Below are 13348 nucleotides of genomic sequence, written 5' to 3'. Positions count from 1 at the left end.
GAGCAGAGTCAGTGGGGGAATCCAGACTCACTTAACAACCGTGTTACTAACTTAATGACTGCAGGGATTGACCCAACAGCCGTGGCCAGAAAGGTTGTAAAATGAGGCACAATTCACTTAACTGTGGAAATATTGGGCTCAATTGTGGCCCTAGGCCAGGGGTAGGCAACCTGGGCTCTTTTATGACTGGTGGACTTCAACTCCCAGAATTCCTGAGTCAGCCACGCTGAGGGGAAGGGAGAGGTTTCCAAGCTGAGTCATGCTGGCTCAGGAATTCTGGGAGTTGAAGTCCACCAGTCATGAAGGAGCCATAGTTCCCCCATGCTGGCTCAGGAATTCTGGGAGTTGAAGTCCACGAGTCATGAAGGGGCCATAGTTCCCCCATGCTGGCTCAGGAATTCTGGGAGTTGAAGTCCACAGAGTCAGAAAAGGGCCATGTTTGAACACCTCTGCACTAGGCCAGGGGTAGGCCACCTTGGCTCTTTTTATGACTCATGGACTTCAACTCCCAGAATTCCTGAGACAGCGTGGGGGAATTATGGCCCCTTCATGGCTGGTGGACTTCAACTCCCAGAATTCCTCAGCCAGCCTGGCTCAGCTTGGAAACCTCTGCCTTTTCCCTCAGCATGGCTGGCTCAGGAATTCTGGGAGTTGAAGTCCACCAGTCATAAAAGAGCCCAGGTTGCCTACCTGTGGCCTAGGACCACCTGAACATTTAATGTTTCTTGGGTTATGAGATAAATAAAATGGCAAAGGGTTGGTTAAACGCCCTTTTCAGTAGGTTAATATCTGTCACCTATCCTCATCTCCTAACCTTGATTTCTGTTACATTATTGCTCATAGGAGGAAGATAAATTTTAAGCTACTTACTAGAACTAAGATTCTGTCATGGCAATCAAAGGTCTCCCCCAACATTTTCCAATCTTTCCAACTTTTCACCAAGTGGAAGGAACAAAAGTGATTCCAGATTCTCTCTTGATTACTGTGTCCAGCTTATGGGGAAAAAAATACGGCCTCTGGATTTCTTTCTAAATGATTTGTGCGAAGCGTTACGGTGTTTGAGTTTGTGTGTGTGTGCATGTGTGCAGGAGGGGAAAAAAAATGAAACCACGTTCTCGATTGTTTTTCCAGGATCGCCGGCAGAGCTGTCTCCTAGCACACTGTCACCTGTCAATCACAGCCTAGGTAAGGAGCTGCATTAGATCAACGCCTTTGCATTAAGAGATAAGGAGGAAGGGCACCCTGTAGCAAGAAGAGCAGAAATTGTGAGAAAGTTATTTTTTATTTGATTGATGTAATAAGAATTGTCCTAGTTTAAACACGAGACACTAAACGCTAAGGGCAAAAGAGAGGAAGTATTTAACGTAACAGTTTTGAGACTCGTACTAAAGATATTTGCACATTATCGAATTTCCGATTAACTCAGCCGCCACGTTGCTTTTTAAATATTTAAATGTAAAACTAGAAAATTAATAAAACTTTTTTTTTAAGAAATGCAGAAATTGCATGAGTTGGCACTTCTGCCTGGTACACGTTTCATATTTTAAAACAAAAACAACAACAAAAAAAAACAACCCTGCTAAGCTTGTAAGCCACCCTGAGTCTTCGGAGAAGGGCGGGATATAAATGGAATTAAAATCAAAAATAAGATAAAAATAAAATTTAGAGCAGGGGTCTCCAGCCTGGCCCACTTTTAAGACCTTTGTGCACTTCAATTCCCAGGCAGGCTGGGGAAAATGAAACTGAGGAATTCTGGGAGTTGAAGTCCACGAGTCATCAAAGGGCCAAGTTGGAAGACCCCTGAGTTAGAGTAAGCACGCTTTCTCAGATAAAATGTGTGATATTTTTCATTTTGCCCGTTGAAAGGGGAACCGGTTAATTTTGAGAATAAGCGACAGAGCTTTGATGGCGGTTTCGTTGCAAAGAAACCAGGACTGCCAGACTGTTGCGCAATCGTGGCTATTGAGAATTCTTTTTAAGAATGATTTCTTTCCCCCGTGCCAGACTTGCAGCCAGTTACCTATTCGGAGCCGGCCTTTTGGTGCTCGATAGCATATTATGAACTCAATCAGAGAGTGGGCGAAACGTTCCACGCGTCGCAGCCTTCGCTGACCGTAGATGGCTTCACGGACCCCTCCAACTCGGAGCGATTCTGCCTAGGGTTGCTCTCCAACGTCAACCGGAACGCCACGGTGGAGATGACAAGACGGCACATAGGTAGTAGAGCTGAGCGGCCTTTTTTTGTCCTCCACGGTCTTCTGCCCTTCACAGTTCAGTTCCCTCCCTCCCTTCCTCCCTCCCTTCCTTCCTTCCTTCCTTCCTCCGTCCCTCCCTATTTCCTTCCTTCCTCCCTCCCTCCCTCCCTCTCCCTTCCGTTCTTCCTCCCTCCTTCCCCCTTCCTTCCTTCCCTCCCTCTCCTTTTCTTCTTCTCTCCCTCCCTCCCTCTCTCCCTCCCCCTTCCTTCCTCCCTCCCTCCCTCCCTCCCTCTCTCTCTGTTCTGTACCAGCCCTGCAGAAAAGGCAGGGACAACCCCTTTTACAAGAAGGCAAGAGGCTGGAATTACGCCTGCCAAATTTATTGCTACAAAAACAAATGGAACAAGACAAACCAAGAAACGGGAGCTTTAAGAAACAGGAACTGTCCAAGTGGTTGCCTTCAGCAAACCAGCCCTCCCACACATTCCCCTTATATAGAGTTCAGGGCGTGGCTTCTCTCTGCCTCCTTCCGAGAATCCCCATTGCCTTCCTCTGTTTACTCCTAATTGACTGCCTCCTGCGTCAGGCGTCCTTGAACAGGGCCAGCTGTGGGTCATCTTCATCCACGCTGTCAGGCTCACACAGCTGGGTCTGCATAGTAACCAGATGGGAGGGGCCTGGCTGAGGACTCTCATCAAGCTCTTCAACACCCCCCTCCTCCTCCTCCTCTGAGTCATCCGACCCAACTGCCGAACCCACAGGCTGACCCTGAATCACAACACTCTTTCTTTCTTTCTTTCTTTCTTTCTTTCTTTCTTTCTTTCTTTCTTTCTTTCTTTCTTTCTTTCTTTCTTTCTTTCTTTCTTTCTTTTTTCTTCCTTCCTTCCTTCCTTCCTTCCTTCCTTCCTTCCTTCCTCTTTCTTTCTTTCTCTCTTTCCCTCTGTCTTTCTCTTTTTCTGTCTTCTTTCACTTACATAAAAGCATTTAAACAAGCAATACAAGAAGAAGCAAAGTTGAGTTCTTTGTGGCATGCTAGCTATAAAAGAATAGCAGTCCGGGACCTAAGCTCTTCAGATGTTAACCTTCAGCCTTTCTCTTTTCTCTGTCCCTTATCGTTCCCCCCCCACCTCACCCCCACCCCCAGGAAGGGGAGTGCGTCTGTATTATATCGGTGGAGAGGTTTTTGCCGAGTGCTTGAGTGATAGCGCCATCTTCGTGCAGAGTCCCAACTGCAACCAGAGATACGGCTGGCATCCGGCAACCGTGTGCAAAATCCCGCCAGGTAAGTAAAAATATATATATATACATATATATATATTTCATATGTTAGAATCCATTTCCGGCGTTGCAAGGCAGGGTGTCTTCCGGCCGATGCCTTCTTTTGATCCTCTGAACGTCAGCGTCGACTCTGCAACGAACCCGGCTGTTCTTCGAGGCAAGTCTCAGGCCTCGGCGTCCTGACCGACTCGGTCGTGTCTGTCGGAACCTCGACATTCAAATCCTTATTTTCTAACCAGCAGAAACTCCGGCTGGGAATATCGGGAGATGAATTCCAGCGTCTCCAAAAAGCTGTTAGGTTTTGTGTTTGGTTTTTTTTTGAATGCGGCAGAATCTTTAAAGGGTTAGGGTTATATCAGTGGTCTCCAAACTTGGGCCACTTTAAGACTTGTGGACTTCAGCTCCCAGAATTCCTCAGCCAGCCAATTCTGGGAACTGAAGTCCACAAGTCTTAAAGTGGCCCAAGTTTGGAGACCACTGGGTTATATAATACACACCCGGAGAGGATGCTGGTAACTTGGCCATCGGTAACCCACAGCTGTCTTCTCCCCTTTATATAGGTTGCAACCTGAAGATCTTTAATAACCAGGAATTTGCTGCTCTCCTGGCTCAATCTGTGAATCAGGGCTTCGAAGCCGTGTATCAGCTCACCCGGATGTGCACCATCAGGATGAGCTTCGTTAAAGGATGGGGAGCTGAATACAGGTGGGTGCAGAGCCTCCTCGAAAAATTCCCTTGGGGCAGGGTTGAATTCCCCAACGCTCCCCACCTCCCTAAACAGAATCCAGTCTCAGCATTCTTCGTCTGTGTGTGTGTGTGTGTGTGTGTGAATTTTTTGGCTTGCTAACAAAAAATAAAGGGAGACCGATATGATCATTTCAAACTTATTTGTTCTCATCACTCAGCCATACCCTTCTGAGATTCGAACCTGGGCCGACTGCATCTTAAGCAGTTGGCCACAGGCTCTCTCTCTCTTTGTTAGCTGAGAAGCAAGGGAGATATATTTGTTAAGTATTTAGAATGCACTTGCTTAGGTCCCAGACACGGGAGAAATCTTATTTCCTGTTTCAGCCTAACCCAAGGCCATCTACAGGCAGTAGCCACAGCAGTGGCAGCTCATATTTGTGTAAATTTTTTGGCTTGCTAACAAAGAATAAAGGGAGACAGATACAGTAGACATTTTTACAAATCCATCCTATAATAAAAATTCATTTTAAAAAAATCACCACCCCACCATTCTTATGAAGTACTTGATAACTTCCCAAACTCCATCCTAGCCCATTTTATTAAGCACTTAAAGTACACATCAAGGCTTTTCCGGTCTCTCATAATACATCAAGAGAGGGATAAAGTCAAGATCAGGTGAAGGGCTAATACCACTTTACAAGGCCTTGGTAAGGCCACACCTGGAATACAGCATCCAGTTTTGGTCACCAGGATGTAAAAAAGGTGTTGAGACTCTAGAAAGAGTACAGAGAAGAGCAACAAAGAGGATCAGGGGAGTGGAGGGTAAAACATAACCAAGAACAATTGCTGGAATTGGGTGTGTCCAGTTTAATAAAGAGAAGGATGAGGGGGGACATGACAGCAGCCATGCAATCTCTCAGGGGCTGCCCCAAAGAAGAGGCAGTCAAGCTATTCTCCAAAGCACCTGAAGGCAGTAAAAGAAGCAATGGATGGAAATCAATCAAGGAGAGAAGCAACCTGGAACTAAGGAGAAACTTTCTGACAGTTAGAACAATTAACCAGTGGAACCACCTGCCTCCAGAAGTGGTGAATGCCTCCAACGCTGGAAGTTTTTAAGAAGAGACTGGACATCCACTTGTCTGAAATGGTATAGGGTTTCCTGCCTGAGCAGGGGGTTGGACTAGATGACCTCCAAGATCCCTTCCAACTTGATTATTATTATGTTATTCCGAAGAAAGAAAAAAAAATGGACCCTTAAAATTTAATGCGAACGATTTCACAAACTTTTAAAGATAAACTGCCCCAAACAACTGGGACTTGACATTTGTTTTGGCAAAGAAAGAGAAGGGTTGCTTTTTTGAACCTAGATAATAAAATTGCTTACCAGTTCCGACTTACGCAGTAGGACAGCAACTTTCAAGGCCGGGCTGATAGGCCAGTGAAAAACCGCAGGTGAGGGAGTCGCAGGGTTGTGTGTGCGTGGAGGTAGGTGAAGTAGGGAGAGGGTTTCGTGGCTGTGAGAAAGAAGGAAGCTGAGAAGTTAATGAGCCAGAAAAAGCCCACTTAGATGGCATGAGAAGAATTAAGTTTGCCCACAAGGGACCCTTTGGCCTTCTCAGGGAGGATCGGATTCGTAATTCCCTAAGTCATTGTGGGTCATTAAGAGGTGTGTGTGTGTGGGGGAACCATTCGATGTTATAAATTACACAATCACAAAGTAATTATTCCCCCTTATAAAATTGATCTTTAAGGAGAAAGTGGAAGCGTCCTTGAGTCTCATGCTTGACTCCTGGTGAATAATAATAATAATAATAATAATAATAATAATAATAATAATAATAATAATAATAATAATAATAATAAAAAATAATAAAGTTGGAAGGGACCTTGGAGGTCATCTAGTCCAACCCCCTGCTTAGGCAGGAAACCCTATACCATTTCAGACAAATGGCTGTCCAGTCTCTTCTTAAAAACCTCCAGTGTTGGAGCATTCACAGCTTCTGGAGGCAGGCTGTTCCACTGGTTAATTGTTCTGACTTGTCAGGAAATTTCTCCTTAGTTCCAGGTTGCTTCTCTCCTCGATGAGTTTCCACCCATTGCTTCTTGTCCTGCCTTCAGGCACTTTGGGGAACAGCTTGACTGCCTCTTCTTTGGGGCAGCCCCTGAGATACTGGAAGAGTTGCTATCCTGTCCCCCCTCGCCCTTCTCTTCGTTAAACTGGACACAGCCAATTCCAGCAACCGTTCTTTGTATTTTTTATACCTCCCTATGGCTTCCTTGCCAGATATAGGGAAAGAGCTGGCTATTTCCTCTTCCAAGATGTGTTTTTAACTTCTGCTCTACTCATCAGCTTCGTGTTCCTGGTAGTTTCCCACCCAAATAATAACCAGATAGTCTAACTTTTGGAAATCGGTCACGCAGACAGCTTTAGCACTGTTGCCTTCTCAGGCGCCCTCTGACGGTTAGGGGTTGCAAGAGGTGGAAACAGGGTACCAACACTGCTGATATGGGGGTGGCTGGGGGTGGGGTGGGGTTATTCTTCAAGGGCTGGCCCATAATTAGACTATTAGAAAAGAATAGAGCGGGAAGGGACCTCGGAGGTCTTCTAGTCCAGCCCCCCGCTCGAGCAGGAGAACCCAGGCCATCTCAGACAAGTGACTGTGTAAGGTAACCCTGGACTTACAGCCACAAGGGAATCCCAAGATTTCTGTTGCTAAGCAAATTAGCAACAGAACGGGCTCTGATTTGAAATCCTGCTTGAGAGGAATTGTCAATTGAGTTTTTTGCCCCGTTTTACGATCCTTCTGAAGAGCCTCAGTTCTTCGGCGAATCGTTCGTTGCATTTGCTAAGCTAGTAAGACGGCTGTGAAGTGCATCTGGCTCTCCCATTTTAGTTTGCTTGTGGGAAGGGGGGGGGGATCACATCACACGCGCACACAAACACCTGAGAACACTGCAACCATCACAAAGACGAGCCAGTTGCCGAGTATCCAAGTTCGATTAGGGTGACTTGCAGCAGATGCAGCAAGTGTGACAAACGGTTGTAACTCCGAACGATCAGTTGTCAGTCAAGGTGAATGTGCCAACACTGGAAGTTTTTTAAGAAGAGACTGGACAGCCATTTGTCTGAAATGGTAGAAGGTTTCCTGCCTGAGCAGGGGGTTGGACTAGATGACCTCCAAGGTCCCTTCCAACCTATTCTATTCTATTCTATTCTATTCTATTCTATTCTATTCTATTCTATTCTATTCTATTCTATTCTATTCTATTCTATTCTATTCTATTCTCTATTCTATTCTCTATTCTATTCTATTCTATTCTATTCTATTCTATTCTATTCTATTCTATTCTATTCTATTCTATTCTATTCTATTCTGTTCTATTCTGTTCTCTGTTCTGTTCCATTCCATTCCATTTTTTCTCCTCTCCTCTCCTCTCCTCTCCTCTCCTCTCCTCCTCTCCTCTCCTCTCCTCTCCTCTCCTCTCCTCTCCTCTCCTCTCCTCTCCTCTCCTCTCCTCTCCTCTCCTCTCCTCCTCTACTCTACTCTACTGTACTCTACTCTACAAGTTGTAAATGCTCCAACACTGGAAGTTTTTAAGAAGAGACTGGACAGCCATTTGTCTGAAGTGGTAGAAGGTTTCCTTCCTGAGCAGGGGGTTGGACTAGATGACCTCCAAGGTCCCTTCCAACCTATTCTATTCTATTCTATTCTATTCTATTCTATTCTATTCTATTCTATTCTATTCTATTCTATTCTATTCTATTCTATTCTATTCTATTCTATTCTATTCTATTCTATTCTATTCTATTCTATTCTATTCTCTATTCTCTATTCTCTATTCTCTATTCTCTATTCTCTATTCTCTATTCTGTTCCATTCCATTTTTTCTCCTCTCCTCTCCTCACCTCTCCTCTCCTCTCCTCTCCTCTCCTCTCCTCTCCTCTCCTCTCCTCTCCTCTCCTCTCCTCTCCTCTCCTCCTCTCCTCTCCTCTCCTCTCCTCTACTCTCCTCTCCTCTCCTCTACTCTACTCTACTCTACTCTACTCTACTCTACTCTACTCTACTCTACTCTAGAAGTTGTAAATGCTCCAACACTGGAAGTTTTTAAGAAGAGACTGGACAGCCATTTGTCTGAAGTGGTAGAAGGTTTCCTGCCTGAGCAGGGGGTTAGACTAGATGACCTCCAAGGTCCCTTCCAACCTATTTATTTATTTATTTTATTTTAATTCCATTTATATCCCGCCCTTCTCAGAAGACTCAGGGACTCTATTCTGTTCTGTTCCATTCCATTCCATTTTTTCTTCTCTTCTCTTCTCTTCTCTTCTCTTCTCTTCTCTTCTCTTCTCTTCTCTTCTCTTCTCTTCTCTACTCTACTCTACTCTACTCTACTCTACTCTACTCTACTCTACTCTACTCTACTCTACTCTACAAGTTGTGAATGCTCCAACACTGGAAGTTTTTAAGAAGAGACTGGACAGCCATTTTTGTCTGAAATGGTGTAGGGTTTCCTGCCTGGGCAGAGGGTTGGACTAGATGACCTCCATGGTCCCTTCCAACTCTGTTATTGTTGTTTGTTGTTTGTTTGTTTGTTTGTTTGTTTATTTGCTTGCTTGCTTGCTTGCCTGTATTAAGAAAGGCACATTGTTCTGGCCGGTGTGCTGTTTTCACAATGCCACAAAGGCTTTTTTTTTAACTCCTTCCTTCCTTCCTTCTTTGCCCCCTCTCTTTCTCCCCCCCCATCCGTCCCCTTTTTGCCCTTCCAGGCGCCAGACGGTCACCAGCACCCCCTGTTGGATCGAGCTGCACCTGAACGGGCCTCTCCAGTGGCTGGATAAAGTATTGACTCAGATGGGGTCCCCCTCCGTGCGTTGCTCCAGCATGTCGTAATCTCGGCGGGCTCAGAAGACGGACGTCCCGGCAGTCAACTCGCGCGTGGTCTCCATGAACTGTTTTCCTATCCCAAAAAGGTTCTGAGAGAGAGAGAGAGAAAGAAAAAGAGAGAGAGAGAGAGAGAGCACTTGAGAATGTCATGAATTTTCAAGCACCTTGTGGATTTCGTTTCCTATACTCTGATACTAGGTGAAATGTTAGTGTATAGAAACATCTTCTCCCGAAGGAGGGAGGGGACATTTAAAAGACTTCAATGGTGTTGTTTTTTAAAAAAATTGGGTACATATAAATCGAGTATCCTACAGGTTTACCGGTGACACGGACAGTACAGTTAGCAATAGGTCAGGAAGCCTCTCCAAAGCAAGGCAGCAGTTACAGAGATCCAGCTTAAGCAGGCATCTCCTAAAAGAGCCTAAATACTTGGTTCGCCATATTTTTTTTTTATATATATTTTTGTATACATATCGGGTGTGTGTGTGTGTGTGTGTGTGTGTGTGTGTGTGTGTGTGTGTGCAGGCTTTTCACTGCCCCACGAGCAGTCTTTGCGACACAAAAGCTGCCAGTTCCCAGTCATCTTGGAACTGCGGACTGTAGAGAGATGAAACGTTGGGGGTTTTACTCGCCCGAAGTTTTGCTGGGACTGAACGCGTACCAAATAAGCGGAGTTCCTTCCTCGCTCCTGGAATTTACCAATGATCCGGTTCCGCTCATTGGGACACGTCCTGTCCGATCAGCAAGGGCACCTGCGGCTGGCCATCTCCGCTGGGCTCCTTCCGACTCGCGGTGCGTCGCTTGCGCGCTCATGGAGTAGTGTTGGCCGTAAGCCGGCTTGGTTCTCGTAACCGATGAGCCGATCAGATTTTTCTCCCTAAGCGGCGGGAATCGCTTAGCTTTTCTCACCCGCTGCTCCTTCCGAGACACGGACGCCTCTTACTATCCCCGGTGGGTAGACTGTCAAACCTCAACCGAAGAGGGGCAGTGGATTGCTCTTTTAAGAGTAGGCACAGCTCGATTGATCGTTGCTCTTACCAGGATCAAAGGAGGAGGGATCCCTGGGAGGTTGCAGAGGAGACCTGCAAAGCCTGCACACAACCCTGAAAATAGTATGTTGTGTTTTTTTTTTTAAATGACACGTTTGCTTGCTAGGCTTCTAAATCAAGTTGACAAAGGGGAAGGCCAGACGGGGTGGGGGACCGCTTCTCCCGTTAACTTCCCTTTTCCGCTACGTCTGGAGGAGGAGGAGTGAGACCACCACGTCTCCCGTTGGACCGCAGCGGGGGGGAATCCCTACTTCCCAAGTTCCTACTCCACAAGAAGTTTGGCTGTTTCTTGCAGATGGCAAAAGAGGCTCTCCGGGAAGCCCAAAAGGCTTCGGCTGGTGGAACCGGGCCACGAGCATCCAGGAGACAATCTGGCCGAAGAAGCCGTGGCTTCCGTGGGGCTGCTTACGGCTTGACCAAAGGATGGCCCTCCGCAGCAGCTCACGTTAGGGTGAATCTTAAAAGACACTCCTACATCCGGACCCTTGGCTATTTCTTTTTTTTTTATTAAAGTAAAAAATATTTTGAATTATATTCTACCGATAGCGTCTGGGTTGGGAATACTGTACAGAAAGGCCTCTTCCGGCTTTTGAGTTATATACATCTTCGAACTAACCGCCTTGTGATCTATCTGTCGGTCCTGGTCGTCGTGGCAGTGGCAGGATTGCCTTATTCGTCTCGTTTCTTCCCTCCTTCCACCCACCCACCTACAAAAAGGTTACTTTGCTGCGCTAGTCTTGTACTTCGTAAGTACACCTAGTGGCAATCCCTAGCTTTTGACAACTAACGTTTTGGCCAGTGTTAAGCTTTGTAAATCGGCTGCCCGAACCGAAGGCAGCGAGGGATTCTTTTTATTATTATTAATGTTATTATTATTATTTTCTATTTTTTAAATGCCGTCACAAAAATAGGGGCATGAGAGCAATACCAAAAAAAATAATAATAAAAAATTAAAAATTAATTAATTTTTTTAAAAAAAATTAAATAAATAATAACGCCGATGGGAGGGAGGGTGGAAACCAAGCGGGGCCGGGCGATTCAGAAGAACGGGCCAAGAGTTGCCAAATTTGTGTAGTTTTACCAGTAGCGCCTCATATGTATTGGTAGAACTTGTAATAAAAATAAATAAATCAGTGAATGAATCAAAAGCGAGAGGGAAGCTTTCATCTGTGTTGCATTTGCCTAATATGTGAATACACTAATAAAAGTTTTAATTCTCCCCCTCCCCACCCTTTTTTTTCCTCGTGTGGTGCTTTTGGCGGGAACGCTCTGCCGGCCAGCTGGGCCTACAAGAGGGGGGGTGGTGTCTTAAAAATATTTTGTCGAACGCAAGCCCCAACGGTTCTCCGGGGCGAAGGTCTGGGTGCCAGATCAGAGGAGGACGCTGTAGTAGCTCATCTGGATGTGATGCCACATCTTTAACTTGAGCCAAGGCAGGCAACGATCAAGGTTTTTCTTGTGTGTGAGCCCAGAAGGTTTCTCTGAAGTTCTGGATCGGGGGCCTTCAAACATGGCCGCTTTAAGACTTGTGGACTTCAACTCCCAGAATTCCTCAGCCAGCCCCTCAGGGCTGGCTGAGGAATTCTGGGAGTTGAAGTCCACAAGTCTTAAAGCGGCCACGTTTGAAAACCCTTGGTCTGGATTCTGGTGGCCCAGGATGGAGGGATGGTGGTCCTCTGGGAGCGCTGGGGAAGGGACCTCAGAAGAGCTGGAGCAGGGGAGGGCTCTTGGCCTCCATATGTGTGAGCAAGGTGGGTTGTTGTTGTGACTTTGAATGTTCATGCGTGTGAGTGAGAACCAACGTGGAATCCACCTTGAGCCAGGTAAACGTCCTTGGGGACTTCAGCCAATCCTTCCAGTCAATGGTACATCACAGGATTATTTACCGTCAGACAAAATGGCGGAGGGGAATGCCGTGGTCTGCCTTAACTGTCTTGGCACAGGCAAATTTTTATTGGATTTTTTTTTAAAGCTACCGTTGTTACTTTTAAAAATCGGGCAAACGTGCGAATGTCCCTAAGACCCCTTTCCTTCTATTTCCCCCCCGCCCACAGCTGCAGTCTTGGATTGGGCTTAAAAAGAGGGACTGGCCCAAAGTGATCTAGCCGGTTTTCCATGCCTAAAGGGGGACTAGAACTCGCTGTCTCCTGGTGGTGATTGGCCCAAAGTCACCTAGCCACTTTTGTGCCTATGGTGGGACTCGAACTCGCCGTCTCCTGGCGGTGATCGGCCCAAAGTCACCTAGCCACTTTCGTGCCTAAGGCAGAACTCTGAACTCGCCGTCTCCTGGCGGTGATCAGCCCAAAGTCACCTAGCCACTTTTGTGCCTATGGCGGGACTCGAACTTGCCGTCTCCTGGCGGTGATTGGCCCAAAGTCACCTAGCCACTTTCGTGCCTAAGGCGGGACTAGAACTTTTAAAACTGCCAGAGGCTGCTGGGAAAAGCTACAATACCGTGAGTTAAGGAGAAGGTGGGTGGAGGAGCACAGTAGCGGCCTGCGCGCTGAACGGCCCGCGAATCACATAACAAACCACGATGTAAAAAAGATGTCGAGACTCTAGAAAGAGTCCAGAAAAGAGCAACAAAGATGATTAGGGGACTGGAGGCCAAAACATATAGGGAACGGTTGCTGGAATTGGGTATGTGTAGTTTAATGAAGAGAAGGGTGAGGGGTGATATGATAGCAGCCTTCCAGTATCTCAGGGGCTGCCCCAAAGAAGAGGCAGTCAAGCTATTCTCCAAAGCGCCCGAAGGCAGGAGAAGAAGCAACGGATGGAAACAAATTAAGGAGAGAAGCAACCTAGAACTAAGGAGAAATTTCCTGACAGAACAATTAACCAGTGGAACAACCTGCCTCCAGAAGCGGTGAATGCTCCAACACTGGAAATTTTTAAGAAGAGACTGGACAGCCATTTGTCTGAAATGCTATAGGGTTTCCTCCAAAGTCCCTTCCAAAAATAATAATAATAATAATTATTATTATTATTATTATTATTATTATTATTATTATTATTATTATTATTATTATTATTATTATTATTAGCCGTCTCCTGGCAGTGTTTGGCCCAACGTCATCCAGCCAGTTTATCATGCCCAGGATGGGACTATACGTAACTCACAGTACACCCAATCTGACATGCGTACACAAAAATACCCAATCCTTGCATCTCTCCACCTGAAGCCAACTGAACAATTGCCTGGAAATTTACGTTTTCATGAGCTCCTGGGAATTTGCTTCAAGTATAGTACATTCCT

General features: G+C 46.0%; 1 protein-coding gene across 4 annotated transcripts in view; it reads left to right on the top strand.

The window, feature by feature from the left end:
* The window catches only part of SMAD2 (SMAD family member 2), a 74515-nt gene extending 63203 nt beyond the window's left edge, over positions 1-11312 (top strand). For all 4 annotated transcript variants that reach the window (XM_083354858.1, XM_083354855.1, XM_083354856.1 and 1 more), the window contains 5 exons: positions 1132-1185; positions 2005-2217; positions 3340-3477; positions 4034-4178; positions 8926-11312. In XM_083354858.1, the coding sequence (XP_083210984.1) occupies positions 1132-1185; positions 2005-2217; positions 3340-3477; positions 4034-4178; positions 8926-9049 (674 nt within the window). In that variant the 3' untranslated portion in view covers positions 9050-11312. The remainder of the gene's footprint in view (positions 1-1131; positions 1186-2004; positions 2218-3339; positions 3478-4033; positions 4179-8925) is intronic.
* Positions 11313-13348: the final 2036 nt, after the last annotated feature.

The sequence above is a fragment of the Vipera ursinii genome (genome assembly GCF_947247035.1).
Source record: "Vipera ursinii genome assembly, chromosome: 2".
Taxonomy (NCBI): Eukaryota; Metazoa; Chordata; class Lepidosauria; order Squamata; family Viperidae; genus Vipera; species Vipera ursinii.
Note: the sequence above shows the minus strand (reverse complement) of the source record. Positions and strands in the feature narration are given on the sequence as shown.